Source organism: Pogoniulus pusillus, chromosome 23 (assembly GCF_015220805.1).
Source record: "Pogoniulus pusillus isolate bPogPus1 chromosome 23, bPogPus1.pri, whole genome shotgun sequence".
NCBI classification, from domain to species: domain Eukaryota; kingdom Metazoa; phylum Chordata; class Aves; order Piciformes; family Lybiidae; genus Pogoniulus; species Pogoniulus pusillus.
The window spans coordinates 4,113,216-4,133,204 of NC_087286.1; the positions used below are offsets into that span (position 1 = coordinate 4,113,216).

General features: G+C 46.6%; 1 protein-coding gene across 1 annotated transcript in view; it reads right to left on the reverse strand.

Moving 5' to 3' along the window:
* Positions 1 to 19,989, reverse strand: part of LOC135185793 (vasoactive intestinal polypeptide receptor 1-like) — a 52,845-nt gene that overhangs the window by 17,334 nt on the left and 15,522 nt on the right. The window contains exons 5-8 of the mRNA XM_064162924.1: positions 10,148 to 10,247; positions 6,314 to 6,421; positions 3,750 to 3,859; positions 2,401 to 2,498 (exon numbers count right to left, since the gene is read on the reverse strand). Of these exons, the coding sequence (XP_064018994.1) occupies positions 2,401 to 2,498; positions 3,750 to 3,859; positions 6,314 to 6,421; positions 10,148 to 10,247 (416 nt within the window). The remainder of the gene's footprint in view (positions 1 to 2,400; positions 2,499 to 3,749; positions 3,860 to 6,313; positions 6,422 to 10,147; positions 10,248 to 19,989) is intronic.

The following is a 19,989-nucleotide window of genomic DNA, read 5'->3' on the forward strand; positions in this document are numbered from 1 at the left end:
CAGCTTCCAAAGGAAGTAAATAATTTGTCACTGTTTGAGAGGGAGTCAGGCACAAGGGATCTGCTTAGTTATTATCTGTTCAAGTTAATAAAAGTGTCAGTATAATTGTCCTTGAATCTCCACATGTTGAAAAGAGTTGCCAGAACCAGTAGCTAACTTTGGGACTCTTGGGCTGTGTAATGTCTTTGAATTATTCTAAATAGCACTTCTTATTTTTTTGGCTGAAGTTTGTAACAGGATTTTCAGTCCTTTTTTTGGCCAGAGAAGAACATAATATTGAGTGGTTGTTAGTCACATACTGAGGGATGGCTTCCAGAGAAGAATTTGCCCTACCCTAGAGAATATTTTGCCCTACCCTAGACTGCATTAGTGTTCTGAGAACTGGCTAAGGGATTTGGGGTTGTTTAGCCTGGAGCAAAGGATGCTCAGGGGAGACCATCTCACTCTCTGTAAGTCTGAGAGGAGGTTGTAGCAAGACAGAGTTGGTCTCCTATCCCACCATAGCACAAGAGGAACCAACCTCAAGTTGCATCAGAGGTTGAGGCAGGGCATTAAAAAAATTCTTCACTGAAATTGTCATCAAGCACTGGAATAGGCTGCATAGGGCACTGGTGGAATTACCATCCATGGAGGGATCTAAAAGCTGTGTAGATGTGATGCTGAGGCACATGGTTTAGTGGTGAACTGCCAGTGCTGGGTTAATAGCTGGACTTCATGATTTAAAGGTCTTTTCCAACCTAATTGACTCTACATTCCTAGCCTGCCCTGCCCCGTTTTACCTTGAGCTAAAGGAATCTCTCACAGTTTAGAAATATTAGTCTCTTGTTCTTGGCTTTCTCTCTGAGATATGACATTTGAGACTGTCAATCCACTCCAGACAGGAAGCTGCTTCTATGCTCCTGTCTGCAGGCTGCTGTCTGCAGAGTAAGATTAGAGCTTTTGTCCAAGTGCATCGGAAGCAATTAAACCCAGGCTCCATTTCCTAATATCCAACATCATCAAGCAGGACATGTAAATGTCTTTAAATCTCTTTCCATAGCTCCCCATTAAGGAAGCAATGGTCTTTCATAGAGGGAATGGACAGTCTGGAATTACTGCAGGTTCAGGGGAATGAGACACTCAGGTTTCTGCAGAGCATGTCCTGCTATGCCCTGTTGTTCTGTATTGTTAATGGTAAGAGGCTGGAGCATTTGCACTGCATTAAAGTGGAATTAAAGAGACCAAGACTGATTGCCCAGCCAGCTTTACTGCTTTAATTGCCCTGGTTTTTTACTGGTTTAACATCTGCAAGAAAATCCTGCAACACAAATAGAGAGGGACCCCTTGTCACCAACAGTGTTACGTCTGAGAAAGATCATAGGATGGTTTAGGTTGGATAGGACCTGAAAAAGATCATCCAGTTCAAATCCCCTGCCATAGGCAGGGACACCTCCCACTAGAACAGGATGCTCAAGGCCTCATCCAACCTGGCCTTGAACACCTCCAGGCAGGGAGCAGCCACAACCTCCCTGGGCAACCTGTGCCAGTGTCTCACCACCCTCATTGCAAAGAAGCCTTTCCTAACATCTAGTTTGAATCTCCCCTCTGCCAGTTTAAACCCATTTGCCCTTGTCCTATCATTACAAGACCTTGTCAATAGTCCCTCCCCAGCCTTCCTTCTTCTCCAGGCTGCAGAGCTCCAACTCTCTCAGTCTGTCCTCAGAGCTGAGCTGCTGCAGCCCTCTCAGCATCCTCATGGCCTCCTCTGGAGTGGCTCCAATACTTCCATGTCCTTCTTGTGCTGGGGGCTCCAGAACTGCACCCAGGACTGCAGGTGGGGTCTGAGGAGACCAGAGCCAAGGGGCAGAATCCCCTCCCTTGCCCTGCTGCCCACACTGCTCTTGCTGCAGCCCAGCACAGGGTTGTGTCTGGGCTGCACTCACCCTGCAGGCTCCTGTTGAGCTTTTCACCAGCCCAGACCCCCAGGTCCTGTTCCTCAGGGATGCTCTCAGCCATTTCCCACCCAGCCTGGAGTTGTGCTTGGGATTGCTGTGACTCAGGTGCAGGACCTTACACTTGGCCTTGTTGAATGTCATGAGGTTGGCCTGGGCAAACCTCTGCAGCCTGTCCAGCTTCCTCTGTAGGAATCCCTGCCCTCTAGCAAGTCAACTGTGCCTCACAGCTTGGTGTCATCTGCACACTTGCTGAGGGTGCACTGATTCCTCTGTCCATATCAGTGACAAAGATGCTACACAACACTGCTGCCAGCACTGACCCCTGAGGGAGCCACTTGGCACTGGTCTCCAGATGTGAAAATAAGAACGTTTAGAACCCCATAGAACAAAACCACATAGAGCTTGAAAGGAATTAGAGCGAATCTGTTCTCAAGACATCCTGAAAATGATACCATTGAGTTTTTACCTGAAGGCAGCAAAGACAATTAGAGCTGTAATGAGTGAAGCCACAGATGCTGCATAGCCAGCAGTGTAGACACTCCAAAATGCAGAATAATATGATTTCTATGAGAAAAAGAGAACACAGACCAGTGCTGGTGGTTATGCAGCATGCATGCTGGTGTGCTTATTTTACTCAAGTACATTTTGCTTCCCTAGTCAGTCCCATCACCTATGTGCTATTTTGTGTGCTTTGGGTTTTACTTTCCATCATTAAAACAGCTTTCTTTTCTACTGAATCATCCTTAACCTTGTACATGAGACAAGTTTCATAGCCCACAAGCACATCTGCAATATTCACCCCATAGAACATTTCCTTTTCAACAGGAAAATGTTCATTTGGTCACCTCCTTATAGTTTCTCCTATAGGTACACATTTTCTCCAATAGGTACACAAAATCCCAAGGCACTGATGACTTCCTGATGAGAGTTTTGTGAATCCATCCATTTTTACCCAAACCACATTCAATAAATACTGGTTTTCACAAACAGAAGAAATAAAACTTACACTTTGAAGGCGAAGAAAGACACTCTGTGCAAAAGTCACATCATATTGTGGAGGTAAGAAAGTTAAAGCCAAGGGAAAAAAGCCCTTAATTTGCTGGAGAAACAGTTCATTGAGTTTCCATATACTGTAACAGTGTAGATTCTTTCTAGTTTGTTTGCTTTACATTTAAATATCCTATATCCTAAGAAAAATGATGCATGCTTATCTTGCTTTATGTATGCAAATTTCATTCCCATTCACTACAAAATTACCTAATTATTTAGAATGCCAAGAAACTAAATTCTCATTCTCCTATTAAGATGCGAGTGATAAAGAAATGCTGCTGGAGACAAAGTGAGTACCAGTGATGATCATCACAGAGGCACAAGAGATGTTCACATCCTAGTCCACTGCACACCTGAGTGTGGAAATAGTGACATCCAGGAGCTCCCTCTTGAAGATGTACATTGAAAGCAATGCTGTGAGGTTAAGGACAGGTTGGTAAGGCATGCTGGGGGAGATGGCTGTGTGCATGCTGGGGATCCAAGTCACATTTACCACAGAACCAAAGGCTTTGTTAGGCAGGACAAGTGAATTAATGGTGAGTCTGCTCATTAACACCAAGAGGAGGCAATTAGATGGAGAGGAAAGTACCACCTACTACTCTTTTGCTTTATATCAAACCTAATCTGTTAACCAGACTCTAAATACACTGAAAGTTGGGCAATTACTAGAGTCTGACAGGGCTCATAGGTGTGGAAGCATCCAACTACACAACATGTTCAGACCATACCCTAGAGATGTCTATGAACAGCAAATAAAAAACTCACCTGCTCCTCAGGCCCTTTACTGGAACTTTCATCAAATCCACAAGCAACAGTGTAGGGTGGGAATGGTTCTGACCAGTATCCCTCCTCTGTACAGTTTCTCAGAAGGAAGCCTTTAATGGTGAAATATATCAGAATGAATGGGGTGAGGAAGATGTTGATGAGAAAAACAAACAAATATTTATTCTTACATGATTCTTAATGTGGGCACTTACAGGTCTAGTCACGTTCAGCTGAGATGTATAAGAAGAACATAAACATAGATAAGGGAGTCTGTCTCTGGGGCTGCATGAACTTCTCTCTAACCTAACCTGCCATCTGTGTGACTAATCCATTTGCTTCCTAAGCCCCCTGGCTGATCCTCCAAACTCACCCTGAGCATAAGGAAAAGTCTGGGGCAAGACAGTGGGGTGGGGAGAAGGCAGAAGGATAGTTGAGAGCCCTACCTGGGGACTCTGCTTTCTGGGAGGGCTGTTGTGTTTCTGTATTACCTTTTTAACTTGTATATTTCTGTCTGTAGCTGTATAGATTGTAAATATCTGCTTGTATATTGTGCTAAGCTGTAAATGTAAAGCTTCATTCAATTTCCAGAGCTGCTAAGTCTAGTCTGGGTGATTTTTCATAGGGGGGGGGGGGGCCGGTAACACCCAAACCATCACAAACTAGTTGTATTTCTCAGCAGAAGAATCATAGAATCAACCAGGTTGGAAGAGACCTCCAAGATCAGCCAGGGCAATCTAGCATCCAGCCCTGTCCAATCAACCAGGCTATGGCACTAAGTGCCCCATCCAGGCTCTTCTGGAACACCTCCAGGCATGGTGACTCCACCACCTCCCTGGGCAGCCCATTCCAATGGCAAATGGGTGATATAGGTACATGTAATTTTCTTTCCTTTCCTCTCACAGCTAAGGATTTAATTCCTCTCAGAAAATATTCCAGTTATCCTCAAACCAGCACAATTCTACATGTGCCTCATTTGAAAATGTCCAGATGCAGTAAAACATCAATGTTTCAGGACTCCTTGTCACCAACAGTGTTATGTCTGAGAAAGATCATAGAATGGTTTAGGTTGGAAGGGACCTCAAAGATCATCCAGTTCAAATCCCCTGCCATAGGCAGGGACACCTCCCACTAGAACAGGTTGCTCAAGGCCTCATCCAACCTGGCTATTCAAGGCAAGGTTGGACATGGCACTTGGTGCCATGGTCTGGCCTTGAGCTCTGTGGCAAAGGGTTGGACTTGATGATCTGTGAGGTCTCTTCCAACCCTGATGATACTGTGATACTGTATTTCTTCCACACAAGTCTCTTTTTATCCGGTGGTCTCTCTGGTGGTCTTCAGTGATGAAGTAAGGGGTCTTCTTCCAGTGTCCTTTCCATGAACTCCAACCTCCTTTGTATTCCTCTGTTTGCTCATGCAAGGAGGAATGCAGCTCCATTCAAATCCCCCTTTCCTCCCTTTGTTTATGCAAAAAGGTTGTCTCTTCCAGAGACCTCTCTCTCCACCAACCTTTCTAGTTTCTAGTTACTTATTACTGATATCTTAAGCCTATTGCATACCTTTGCAACGGTGGTCCAAAGAAGAATGTAGCTCCATTCAAAGTCCCCCTTCCTCCCTGTCTGTGACCTCTTGCCACAAATTACAGTATCACAGTATCACCAAGGTTGGAAGAGACCTCACAGATCATCAAGTCCAACCCTTTAGCACAGAGCTCAAGGCCAGACCATGGCACCAAGTGCCACGTCCAATCCTACCTTGAACAGCTCCAGGGACGGCGACTCCACCACCTCCCCGGGCAGCCCATTCCAGTGTCCAATGACTCTCTCAGGGAAGAAATTTCTCCTCACCTCCAGCCTAAATCTCCCCTGGCATAGCTTGAGGCTGTGTCCTCTCGTTCTGGTGCTGGCCACCTGAGAGAAGAGAGCAACCTCCTCCTGGCCACAACCTCCCCTCAGGTAGTTGTAGACAGCAATAAAGGTCACCCCTGAGCCTTCTCTTCTCCAGGCTAACCAATCCCAGCTCCCTCAGCCTCTCCTCGTAGGGCTGTGCTCAAGGCCTCTCCCCAGCCTCGTCGCCCTTCTCTGGACAATTGATTGGATCAAACATATATTTCTCACAGGGAAAGAGGATTTAATCTTTATCTGTGTTGATGAACGAGAGGATTTAGACTCTCACACAGCCCTAGGACCCTGACCTTTGTTTGTCACCAAATAAAGCAAGTTGCAAAACAAGGCCAAACATGGGGTCTGGGAGAGACTGAGAGACTCCAAAGCTTTTGTCTGCTTTTCTGCTTCTTCCACCTGGGCAAGAGAAGCAGGAAGGGGGGCAAAATGGGTATTTGGGCAGGCGTGTAGGGCATGGGATGGATGTGTGCTCTGGGCATCATTTGGACCTTCCCCCACAGATTCGCACCTTGGTTGATGGTCTAAATAATTACTGTCTGTGAAGTGATAGGAGTTAGTGTTGTGAACCAGAACAATACACAAGTTACTGAATCTTATATCTATTAGATGTTTGGGTTCTTTTTATTTTTAGAGATAAAAAGAGTAGGACAAAAGAAGTCTTGCCATGGATGTTGGTGATTTCTTCAAAAAATGTTGGACAGGGAACTTGAACCACTTCCCCAGAAGCAGCTCTGGGCCAGCAGGTTAGACCATCCCAATCTCTGGCACATCCTGAAAAAGAAAGTGCCTCTAAATAAAGAACCACACAGGGAGCAGCACATCATTATCTTCCATCCTGAGATTGCCTCTGGCTTTCCCACTAATTCCCACTGGAGCCATAGCAGGACACGCAGTTCTGCCAATGAAAGAGTGTATTGTTTCCCTCTCCTCTTTGAGTACTTTGGTGCTCACACAGGCATCTGGCACTCCAGATGGACCTCCCCCACCTTGTCTCAGAGAAGGCACCTGAAATACAAGCAGACACTGTCTGAAAGCCAAGCAAAGCAGAGTTCTTTCTATTGTCAAAACAGAAGTCATCAAAATAAAAATGCTGCACTATTAACACTTGAGATGTCTTATTACTGGTTTCAGAATCTGACTGAAAAACCTCAGACTTAAAAATTCAGATTTAATCTCTTGATTCCATGCTTTGTGTCTTCCAATTTCAGAAGAGATACAGGAAATATAGTGCTAAGTTTAGGCAATCAGTGTCATTTTTACAGTGGGCTTGTTCTCAGTGTACCTGTGTCAGGAGGAGGGTTGGAGTAAGTGATCTCCAGAGGTCCCTTCCACCCTCCTGTGTTCTGTGATTTCAACAGGGATTAGCTTCATCTCAAGATAGAAGGACAGCTCCCAGCATCATGTAAAGCAGCCATCACCAGGAATAGATCATAGAATCAACCATGTTGGAAGAGACCTCCAACATCACCCAGTGCAACCTAGCACCTAGCCCTGTCCAGTCAACATGACCATGGCACTAAGTGCCCCATCTAGTCTTTTCTTGAATGCCTCCAGGGATGATGACTCCACCACCTCCCTGGGCAGCCCCTTCCAACAGCAAATCACTCTCCCTGTGATCTGACCAATTGGCATTCATGAGGTTTTTTTAAACCAGAGATTGCAGGTGATGACTCAGGACAAGTTGTGCGGGGGGAAGGTATAAGCTGGATGTAAGGAGGAAGCTCTTCACAGAGAGAGTGATTTCTCCAGGCTGCCCAGGGAGGTGGTGGAGTTGCTGTCCCTGGAGGTGTTGAAGAAAAGAGTGGATGAGGCACTTAGTGTCATGGTCTAGTTGATTGGACAGGGCTGGGTTGGAGTGGATGATCTTGGAGGTCTCTTCCAACCTGGTTGATTCTATGCTTCTATGTGTTGACATTCTATGCTTCTTTGTGTTGACATGCTACTAGCTATAAGGCATTAAGAAGGGTCTTCAGAAGTTATAGGTAATCACAGTATTGCCACAGATGCATCACAGTGAGTCTCAAGCTGTGGTCACAAAGTGTCTGTTGGCATGTAGGTGTGGGTGCAGCTCAGAAAAATAATCAGTGTGTAAAGGTTGTCTGAAGCAAGAGAAAAAAAACCAGCATGATGTAACTGGAACTGATCTCCAGGTAGTCGTAAAGTGGATATAAAGCAGTGCATGAGTTTCATTTTAGAGGTGTTATTTTCTTTCACTGATGCTTTTTTGTTTCCTCTGTGACTGATGACAAGGCAAATCTAAACTTGTCAAGAGCTGAAATGTGGAAGCAATATTACTGAGGAGTTACTCTCTGACTTCCAAAAGGACAGTCCTGTTAATAACCCAGAGTGTTACATCATCTTTGGAGGATGAAGTTCCTGGTATCCCAAATTTTCCAGATGGGTAAATAGAAACCCTGACTCATTATCTTTAATTTTAATTGTCTGAAATATGTTAGCTAATCTTAACTGTGTTCCCTCTGTAATCAGTAGAAAGGGACGGGGACTTCAAACACATGATTCAGCCCATGTATTAGTGGTGCCTTTCTGAGGACAGGATGAATCACTCACTGCAAATACTCAGGTCTCTCTGATGTTTGTAGCCTAAATTAGGCTGCTAATTTTTGGATGAATAAAGTCAGGTAATGTAAGTCCCACTTAGAATCATAGAACCAAGCAGGTTGGAAGAGACCTCCAAGCTCATCCAGTCCAACCCACCACATAGCCCTATCCAGTCAACCAGACCACTGCACCAGGTGCCTCATCCAGTCTTTTCTTGAACACCTCCAGGGACAGTGACTCCACCACCTCCCTGGGCAACTCATTCACTTACACATGGCCTGGCCCACACATTTAGACTAAAAGACTTCAGAGTTCTCTCTTAGAGGGACTACAGCACCTCTAAGGAGATAGGTCTAAAAATGTAACCTGTTTGAAAATGGGGTTAAAAATGTGAATCAGGTGACCTTATGTAGGAGTGGAATGTATATGTCTGAAGTCTTCTTAAACCTGGCTTCATTTCCAGTGACACCTTCAGCTTAGATCAAATAAACCACTTTGTCCAGAGGGAGAAAGAGCATTTTACATGCTGAGGATTTCAAGAAACAAGTGGTTGCCCAAGACACCTGGCAGTCCATAAAAACAACTAGAGCAGAAATTACATCAAGAAGTGTCACCATCAGAGACATTTAAGTCTTTGTTCAACAACTCAGGAGTGTCTCTTTTAGACAGTGGGGAAAATAAAAGGTTTTTAGAACTTGATTCTACTGGCTTGTTTTACACATCTACTTCATGATGAGAGGAACTGCACCTTGGGCTCTACTGATGACACTCATTAGGCACAACTCTGCACCATTGCAAGAACGTGGAACTACTTCAGATTGAGACATTTGCATGCTGAATGAGTTCGTGTTTTTCAGTGTCTTCTGTGGATGATTCTTAGGAGGTTTGAATATCAATTAAACAGGACACACAAATTATTTCAGCAATGTGAAGACATTTCAAGCAGGTTTTTCCTGCCCTAACTGAGCATCTAAACTTGTCAGTGTCTGAATTTATCATTCTGTAGTTTGCAAAGAAAAATAAGACTCCAGAAAATTATTAATCTCATTCTAAAGGAAGAATCTTAACCAGAGGCAATTAAATATGTTCTAAGGGCAACCATCTTCCTCCATTTACTTTAAGGGAATCTAGGAAGGCAAACTGACTTTGACATTGAGCATTTAAAGATAACTAAAATAGATGAGGCAAAGTCCCAGTTCAAATATTAAGAAACCAAATGAAACAGAAATCAAATTTTGACTCAGGAAAACAAATGGTATTATAAAATCATAGAATCACTCAGGTTGGAAGAGACCTCCAAGATCATCCAGGCCAACCTAGCACCCAGCCCTGGACAAGCAACCAGACCATGGCACCAAGTGCCCCAGCCAGGCTTGGCTTCAACACTTCCAGGGATGGTGACTCCACCACCTCCCTGGGCAGCCCATTCCAATGCCAATCACTCTCTCTGCCAACAACTTCCTCCTAACATCTAGCCCAGACCTCCTCTGGCACAACTTGAAACTGTGTCCCCTTGTTCTATTGCTGCTTGCCTGGGAGAAGAGCCCAACCCCACATGGCTACAACCTTTCTTCAGGTGGCTGTAGACAGCAATGAGCTCTGCCCTGAGCCTCCTCTTCTGCAGGCTGCACACCCCCAGCTCCCTCAGCCTCTCCTCACAGGGCTGTGCCCCAGGCCTCTCACCAGCTTCATCTCCCTTCTCCAGACACGTTCCAGTTTCTCAACATCTCTCTTGAATTGAGGAGCCCAGAACTGCACACAATACCCAAGATGTGACCAGCCCAGTGCTGAGGACAAGGGAGGTTATTCCTCCCCTGTACTACAGGCCACACTGTTCCTGATACAGGCCAGGATGCCATTGTCTGTGTCTAGACATGATGTCTCTGAAATAATATACATGAGATATTCATATCAGACCTTGAAAGCCAGGAGAGTTACCTTTAAGATCAGCTGAAACAGATTCATTCTTTTCTAAGCAGAGTGCCTCCTCTTTCACCACCTGCTGGAATATCTTGCATTCTGGATGGATTCCCGCAACCTTAGTAAAATACAAACCAAACCAAGAAGTTCTATGATTATCACAATGAGAAGAGGCAAATTTCCTTCTAGTTTTTACCTCGTGGTACTTGATATTTCAAGGTGTAAGAATGTGAAAACTCCAGCTGAAGTTATTTCTGCAAGTAGGATAAGTGGCAGAGCGAAGATGTGATCTCATACATTGATCAGTTTATATATGTCTGGAGATGCACACTCAGGTGGATTCTCCAGTGCACCATAACAGTCAAGTTCATAGAACAATAGAATAGTTCTGATTGAAAAGTTATTTAAAATGATCAAGTAATGTAACACCTCCTCTCCAGTCACAGGTTCACAGGATATTAGGGGTTGGAAAGGACCCAAGGAGTTCATCCAGTCCAATCCCCTGCCAGAGCAGGACCACACAATCTAGCACAGATCACAGAGGAACACATCCAGACAGGCCTGGAAAGGCTCCAGAGAATAAGACTCCACAACCTCTTTGGGGAGCCTGTGCCAGGGCTCTGGGACCCTTACAGTAAAGAAGTTCTCCCTTGTGTTGAGCTGGAACCTCTTTTTCTGCAACTTACATCTATTGTTCCTTGTCCTATCCCAGGGAGCAGTGAGCAGAGCCTGTCCCCCTGCCGCCCCCCCAGCAGCCTTCAGATACTTAAAAATATTTATCAAAGCCTCTCTAAGTCTTGTCTTCTCTTCTCCAGACTAAGTAGCCCCAGGTCCCTCAGCCTCTCCTCATCAGCCATGCCCTCCAGTCCTCTAATCATCCTCATAGCCCTCTGCTGGATCCCCTCCAGCAGATCCCTGCAGTATTCAAGATGAGGTCTCACCAAGGCAGAGTAGAGGGGGAGGAGAACCTCCCCTGATCTGCTGGACACACTCCTCCTAATACACCCCAGGATCCCATTGGCCTTCTTGGCCACAAGGACACATTGCTGTGCCATGGATGTTATCCACCAGGACCCCCAGGTCCCTCTCCACAGGGCTGCTCTCCAGCAATCACATCCCAGCCTGTATTGGTCATTGATGAATATGTTGAACAGAACTGGTCCCAGTACTGACCCCTGTGGGACCCCACTAGCTTCCAACTAGACTCCATCCCATTGACCACAACTTTCTGGCTTCTTTCCTTCAACTGGTTCCCAGTCCACCTCACTACCTGATCACCCAGACCACACAGCCTCAGTTTAGCCAGAAGGATGCTGTGGGAGGCAGTGTCAAATGCTTTACTGAAATGAAGACAGAGTTGTACATGGACCAGAGCACAAAGTTTGCTCTTTTACAAGCTATGCTCTTCAAGGCAAAGCCAAGGGCTCAGCAGGTAGTGGTTTTAATTGAAGTGATGTATTGGAGGCTTTCTGAGACATCTCTGATGAAGACCCTAAGCCATTCTAAACCTCTAATGATTTTGAAAACACAGAACAGATGAACACATCACTGCTACATTGGATGCTCAGGAAACTGATTTACTGTCCATAATGTTTTCAGCAACCAGTTGTGCTGGAGCTGTGAATATCCCCAAATTCCTCTTCCTCCATGGTTTAAATGGCAGAGGAAATGCATGGAGTAAGCTGAAGATGAGCCAGCAGTGTGCCCAGGTGGCCAAGAGAGCCAATAGCATCCTGGCCTGCATCAGGAACAGTGTGGCCAGTAGGACAAGGGAGGTTCTTCTTCCCCTATACTCAGCACTGCTCAGGCCACACCTTGAGTACTGTGTCCAGTTCTGGGCTCCTCAATTCAAGAGAGATGTTGAGGTGTTGGAACATGTCCAGAGGAGGGCAACAAAGCTGGTGAGGGGCCTGGAACACAAATCCTATGAGGAGAGGTTGAGGGAGCTGGGCCTGTTTAGCCTGGAGAAGAGGAGGCTCAGGGGTGATCTTATTACTGTCTACAACTACCTGAAGGGACATTGTAGCCAGGTGGGGGGTGGCCTCTTCTCCCAGGTAACCAGCAATAGAACAAGGGGACACAGTCTCAAGTTGTGCCAGGGTAGGTCTAGGCTGGATGTTAGGAAGAAGTTCTTCACAGAGAGAGTGATTGGCATTGGAATGGGCTGCCCAGGGAGGTGGTGGAGGCACCGTCCCTGGGGGTCTTCAAGAAAAGCCTGGATGAGGCACTTAGTGCCATGGTCTGGTTGACTGGATAGGGCTGGGTGCTAGGTTGGAGTGGATGATCTTGGAGGTCTCTTCCAACCTGGTAGATTCTATGATTCTATAAAACCTGTTCCCCTCCCCTGCCCTGCAGGCTTGAAGCAGGGGGAGCAAAGAGTCCTTCTTGCACAAGGGGTGCCCGTGCAGTGCCCACGCTGGGATTGGGTCAGGGATTGGCTGTGGACTTCATGCCTAGGCAGTGGTAACTCTGCTCTTTGTCTAGGAAAGGGATAAATATTGGGGTGCTTCCTGCCTTAGAGTTCTCCCCCACCTGGATAATTCCTGCAGAGAGTCCCCTGGCGCTGCAAAGGACAAGCTCCTGAGGGACCAGACCGTCCCTGCTTTGAGCAGCTTCCCACCATAAGCACCCTTTGTGCAAACCTAATAGGCCTAAGGAGGCTCAGATGTCTTTTGAAGGAGAGAGCTGACAAACATCTGCACTGCCTTTTCTCTCAGACCTGTGAGTAGTAAACTGTCTGCTCAGCCTGATTGGCACTGGGAAAGCTGTGTTTATAGCTTAGCCTTTTCCATTCCCTGACTTCTAGAATAGCCAAATTTATCTCTAGCATCCTTTGTAAGATGTTCTCAATGAAACTGAGTCTGCTAATTAAACTGAATTAATTTCTGTGTATAGTTTTGGGGGTGGGGGTTCAGGAACATAGAATAAATCTATTTGTATATGTATTCCTGATTCAGCCACATTAATTCCCTGCCTCCACAACATCCAGGACTTCTTTGAGCCTCCACAGAAACCTCAGTGGAAGTGATGTAGAGTATTGTACCTTAGTAATAATATCTGCCATGGGGGGGGAGGGGGAAAATTAGAACCCAACTTTAAATACCTTCAAAGATTCTACTTAAATTTGAGGTTTTAAGTAGCACAGACTGACTGCTTTTAATGATGAGGCCCCAGACATGGCTCATCCATCCTAACATTAGAACAGAAAGCAGGTTAAGAACACTAATTGAGAAGAAAATTAAGACATGGCTTTCATGATTTATATTCCTCCAGTGGGGAACTCCAAATGCATTGCATAAATCATCATGAATGACCTCTAAAATAGTCCTTCTTGCTGTTCAGCTGTAGCAACACAATTCCAAATTGCAGATTTTCAGGTATTAATCTGTTCCCTGCTCATTGCTTTATCTTTTAACATATTTCATTTCACTTTTGACCTACTTAAATGAATTGTTTCAGTAAGAAAAAAAATTGCTTCATAAATCTCTCACTGTTTCAGTTCATAGAGTGAGATTCATCTGAACAAGAAAGAGGTAAATTTTCTCCTTTCTGGGATTTCTGCTCTCTGTTACTGCTGACAATCTTTATATCTGGAATATTCTTAGGCTTGATATTTGAAAGTCATGGCCACTTGATATCATAGAATCAGTCAAGGTTGTAAGGAACCACAAGGAGCAGACAGTTCCAACCCCCCTGCCATGCCCAGGGACACCCTACCCTAGAGCAGGCTGCACACAGCCTCAGCCAGCCTGGCCTCAAACACCTCCAGCCATGGGTCCTCAACCACCTCCCTGGGCAACCCAGTCCAGCCTCTCACCACTCTCATCATGAACAACTTCCTTCTCACATCCAGGCTGACTCTCCCCACCTCCAGCTTTGCTCCATTCCCCCCAGTCCTGTCATTCCCTGACAGCCTCAAAAGTCCCTCCCCAGATTTTTTGTAGCCCCCTTCAGATCCTGGAAGGCCACAAGAAGGTCACCTGGGAGCCTCCTCTGCTCCAGCCTGCACAGCCCCAACTCTTTCAGTCTGTGCTCACAGCAGAGCTGCTGCAGCCTCTCAGCATCCTCCTGGCCCTGCTCTGGACACACTCCAGCATCTCCACATCCTTCTTGTAATAGGGACTCCAGAACTGCAGTACTCCAGGTGGGGTCTCAGCAGAGTGATGTAGAGGGATAGAATCACCTCCCTGGCCCTGCTGGCCACACTTCTGCTGCTGCAGCCCAGGCTCTGCTTGGCTTGTCTGGGCTGCAAGTGCACACTGCACTTACATTATGTAAATTAATCATTGCTAGAGTCTTCTCATTAAAGACTTGAAAATAATGGCCAGTCAGAACTAAAAATTAAATCAAAACCACACAAACACACACACAAAGGGGAAAAAAAAAAAAGACCAAAAATAGAAACCAAAACCAAAACCAATCTACACATTAAAAAGGAAAAAGACAAAAAACCCACCAGGGAGGTGCATTTCCTTGGTCTGACACAGAGCAACAGAGGGTGATGCATTTTAAGTTTTAAATGAGGCACTTTCACAGAATTATAGAATGGCTTAGGTTGGAAGGGACCTCAAAGCTCAGCCACTTCCATCCCCCTGCCATAGGCAGGGACACCTCCCACTAGAACAGATTGCCCAAGGCCTCATCCAACCTGGCCCTGAACACTTCCAGGGAGGGAGCAGCCACAACCTCCCTGGGCAACCTGTGCCAGTGTCTCACCACCCTCACTGCAAAGAACCCTTTCCTAACATCTATTTTGAATCTCCCCTCTGCCAGTTTAAACCCATCACTCCTTGTCCTGTCATTACAAGAGCTTGTCAATAGTCCCTCCCCAGCCTCCCTGTAGCCTCCTTCCGAACCTGGAAGGCCACTCCAAGGTCTCCTGGAAGCCTTCTCTTCTCCAGGCTGCACAGCCCCAGCTCCTGTAGCCTGTCCTCATAGCAGAGCTGCACCAGCTTTCTGAGCATCTTCATGGCCCTCCCCTGGACTCACTCCAAAAGTTCCTTCTTGTTCTGGAGTCCCCAGCACAGCACACAGTACTCCAGGTGGGGTCTCAGGAGAGCAGAGTAAAGAGGGAGAGTCATCTCCCTTACCCTGCTGTCCTTACACTGCTCTTGGTGGGTTAACTTAACTCCCTGCTCACGCCAGAAGTGTTGGGAATGGTGGAAACAAACACAAAATGAGTTATGTGAAGTTTCAGAGAAGAAAGGGTTATCTTTCTCCAAAAGTCAATGTAGCAACACATTCAGCTGATGCAAGTGGAATATAAATGAGGAGCTAAGCAGGGGAGCTGTCCCAAATGCTAAATGCGTGTGCCAGACTGCCTGCTGCTTGATGTAAGATGTACCTCTTTTTTTTTCCCTCTTTCCTGTGGTACATCTACACCTGCTGAATCAGACTCTCAGTCACCATAATTCAGCACTGAAATCAGTGACATTCATTTGCAGTGGCTGGGGAAGCCCATATCCTACCTGACATGTGGTCTGACACACAGCAGAGCAATTACTGTAAGAGATCAGAACCCAAGTCCAGGTAGTCATAGAATCATGAAATCATAGAATCAGCTAGTTTGGAAGAGAGCTCCAAGCTCAACCAGGCCAACCTAGCACCCAGCCCTGGCCAAGCAACCAGACCATGGCACTAAGTGCCTCAGCCAGGCTTGGCTTCAACACCTCCAGGGACAGCAACTCCACCACCTCCCTGGGCAGCCCATTCCAATGCCAATCACTCTCTCTGACAACAACTTCCTCCTAACATCCAGCCTAGACCTCCCCTGCCACAACTTGAGGCTCTGTCTGTCCCCTTGTTCCATTTCTGGTTGCCTAGGAGCAGCAGAGCCCAACCCCACCTGGCTACAGCCTCCCTTCAGGCAGCTGCAGACAGCAATGAGCTCTGCCTGGAGCCTCCTCTTCTGCAGGCTGCACACCCCCAGCTCCCTCAGCCTCTCCTCACAGGGCTGTGCTCCAGGCCCCTCACCAGCTTCGTTGCCCTTCTCCGGACACCTTCCAGCACCTCAACATCTCTCTTGAATTGAGGAGCCCAGAACTGGACACAGCACTCAAGCTGTGGCCTGAGCAGAGCTGAGCACAGGGGCAGAAGAACCTCCCTTGTCCCACTGGCCACACTGCTCCTGAGCCAGTCTGGACTGCAGCCTCTGCAAGCAGTGATGAATCACCAGAAAAGATGATTTTTGTGGCTTGCTCTAAAAATCCTGACTAACTGCTGGTCACAGTCACCAGTGCTGAGACTGCATTCAATCTCACTGCCACCAACAGGTAAGCAATTGACCAGCAGGCTCACATTTCATCTGATACTGGCTTACTGGCCGTGGGGTGGGGGTGGCTATAGCCATCAGTGTCCAGAGTTTTTGTTATGTCCCAGTTAATACATCAACTATTTTCAGTCCTTCAGTCTCCAAAAAACATCAAATGCAATTCCAGATGTAACCTGCAGCCAATCCCATCAGAAGCAAAAGCAAAGCTGGTGATGTTAGTTTGCATCCATGTAGGTAATCCTGCTATTTAGAGAAACAAAATGGGGGGAGGGAAAAGACATAAAAAAAAGAAATGGAATACTGTGAGGATGCTTCAGTGTGTTGGTTTTCCTCAGGCTTAAAGAAAAAGAAGAACACTAAACTATTTTACAGTTAACCAAAAGCCTCCTGGGCAGAATATTACTCTTGATTTGTTGGTTATGGCTTACTTATGTTTTGTTATAAATCTCACAATGCCTTGAGGGGGAAAAAAAAGCACCTGTTGTTGGTCTCATCTGCCTGCAGAGGATAGGTGGTGTGCTTTCCAGAAAGCAAGGGCTCTGCATTTGTTGCAGGGACAGAGAGCTGCAGTTTGTGAAGCATCTGCTGTAACAACTCAGCTGTTGTAGAAGAGCAGCTCCTGTTCAGCCTAGGAAAGGATCATTTAGAAAGCCAAACAGAGCAGTGATTCCTGAGACGAGAATGTCCAATGTGCCAGAGTCTGCCTTAATAACTACAACAGTCTGGTTTAAAATGTTACTTTTCAAATCAGCATTTCACAGTACCACAGTATCATCAGGGTTGGAAGAGACCTCACAGATCATCAAGTCCAACCCTTTACCACAGAGCTCAAGGCCAGACCATGGCACCAAGTGCCACGTCCAATCCTGCCTTGAACAGCTCCAGGGACGGCGACTCCACCACCTCCCCGGGCAGCCCATTCCAGTGTCCAATGACTCTCTCAGGGAAGAACTTTCTCCTCACCTCCAGCCTAAATCTCCCCTGGTGCAGCCTGAGGCTGTGTCCTCTTGTTCTGGTGCTGGCCACCTGAGAAAAGAGAGCAACCTCCTCCTGGCCACAACTACCCTTCAGGTAGTTGTAGACAGCAATGAGGTCTCCCCTGAGCCTCCTCTTCTCCAGGCTAACCAATCCCAGCTCCCTCAGCCTCTCCTCGTAGGGCTGTGCTCAAGGCCTCTCCCCAGCCTCGTCGCCCTTCTCTGGACACGCTCAAGCATCTCAATGACCCTCCTAAACTGGGGGGCCCAGAACTGAACACAGTACTCAAGGTGTGGTCTAACCAGTGCAGAGTGCAGTAACCTGGCATGAACCTTACTGAAAAGCACAGTGAGTGGTTTTCACCCCACGGCTTACACAAAAAACCATGGAGGTCTTCAATACTTTCAGGGATGAGGCATCCAGGGTTCCTCTGGGCAAACCCAGTGTCTCACTACCCACACAGTAAAGAAACTCTTCATAATATTTAACACCCTGCTTTAGCTTAAAACCATTGCCTCTTGTCCTACCACCATAGGTCCTTCCAAAAGTCCCTCACCAGCTTTGCTATTAGACCTTTTCAAGTACTGGAAGGCAGCTATAAGGTCTCCCCAGAGCCTTTTCTTCTCCAGGCTGAACAAAACCAATTCCCTCAGCCTTTTCTCATAGCTGAGGTGCTCCAGCCCTCTGATAATCTTTGTGGCCCTGCTCTGGATGCTCCCCAACATATCCATGTCCTTCTTGCATTGGGGACTCCAGAGCTGGATACAATACTCCAGGTGGGATCTCACCTATTACAAGAGGGCTGTGCAGATGCTGGAGCATGTCCAGAGCAGGGCCAGGAGGATGCTCAGAGGCTGCAGCAGCTCTGCTGTGAGCACAGACTGAAAGAGTTGGGGCTGTGCAGGCTGGAGCAGAGGAGGCTCCCAGGTGACCTTCTTGTGGCTTTCCAGGATCTGAAGGGGACTACAAAAAAGCTGGGGAGGGACTTTTTAGGCTGTCAGGGAGTGACAGGACTGGGGGGAATGGAGCAAAGCTGGAGGTGGGGAGATTCAGCCTGGAGGTGAGGAGGAAGTTATTGAGCAGGAGAGTGGTGCGAGGCTGGAATGGGTTGCCCAGGGAGGTGGTTGAGGCCCCATGGCTGGAGGTGTTTCAGGCCAGGCTGGCTGAGGCTGTGGGCAGCCTGCTCTAGGGTAGGGTGTCCCTGTCCATGTCAGAGGGATTGGAACTGTCTGATCCTTGTGGTCCCTTCCAACCCTGACTGATTTTATGATTCTATGATCATGTCCAACCATTAGCCCAACTGCCAAGACTGCCTGAATCAAAACAGGAAAACCAAGCTAATGACAGTTTGGGCTTACACTAGAGCACATCACTTAGCAAGCACTGGGAAGAGAAGTTTTCTAGCAACATCCTGCTGCCTTACTGAGTGCAGCCTAGTTCAAAGCACTTTTCTCCTCAGAGCCCATCCAAAGATGGTGCCCCTAGGCTGTGGCAGTGGTGGAAAAACTGTAATTTAGAAGTCACATAAAAGACAGATCTTCACTCATTAAGAAGTCCATTAACACACTTGGGGAAACGCAAGGACATTTCCTATGCTCTCTGAAAACAAGGGGAATGTTTCAAAGATGGGCATCAAATACATTAGTCCCTATTGAAAAAAAGAGCAATTCTGTGGGATCAAAGAGACAGAATTAAATTGGTAACACTTAGGCTTTTTGAAAATTAATATAAAAAAAAAAAATCAAAGAAGTGACTGAGTTCATTGCCAGGATAAGAAGGTTTCAAAACTTGAAGGGTCTTTCCAGAGATGTGGTTCAGTGTCCAATGCTGTATAATCCTGAAGACCTCATTAATAGGTTTTGCATTGAGTGTATCAATCATTTCCTGAGAGTAGTCATCACTGTTCTTTCTGTCTCTGTCTCTGCAGCTTGCATTCATGCCTCAGATCTCATCTCGGACCTGCTCTGAAGTCAGCTCTGCACTCCCTGCTCTCACTGACTGCGCCTCCTCCGCTCAGTTTTTGTGATACAACTCTGGTGCCTGAATATTTCCCCTCTCTTCATACAAAACTAGAGTCTTCTGCCATTCGTGTCAGACACTGACTCCCAGCTTGGAAGATGAAAACTCACCTGGCATTTCAGGATACAGAAAAGCACAGCAAAGACATCAAAACCTCCTGCATCCTCTGCCCGTGTTTGGCCATGGAATGAAGTGGACAGTCAGTGCTGAAAGCTGCCCATTGATGCCACAGGCATTGTGGAGAGAGCCAGGATGTGCACTGAAATGTATGCCTATTTTCCAGCTGAAATTCTGATGAACAGGAAGGGCTTATAAAGATGGAAGAAGGCTCATGAAAAGTGTTGAACACAGGTTGAAGAACTGAAGGAGACAAAGAAATTCTCAGCCTTTTTCATGAACTTTTCAGTCTTTTGTATATCTCTCTGAAAAATCTTCCATAAAGTCTGCTTCTTTCCATCTGCTTAACAACTTTTCTCACAAAGCCAAGTGCTAGTCAGGAAATCTTCAGTCTGAGAAGGCAAGGGTCACCAGGTCAATTTGCACATGGGCTTTGAGGGGACCTGGAACTGACCTCAACCTCCAGAAGCTCTTCTCC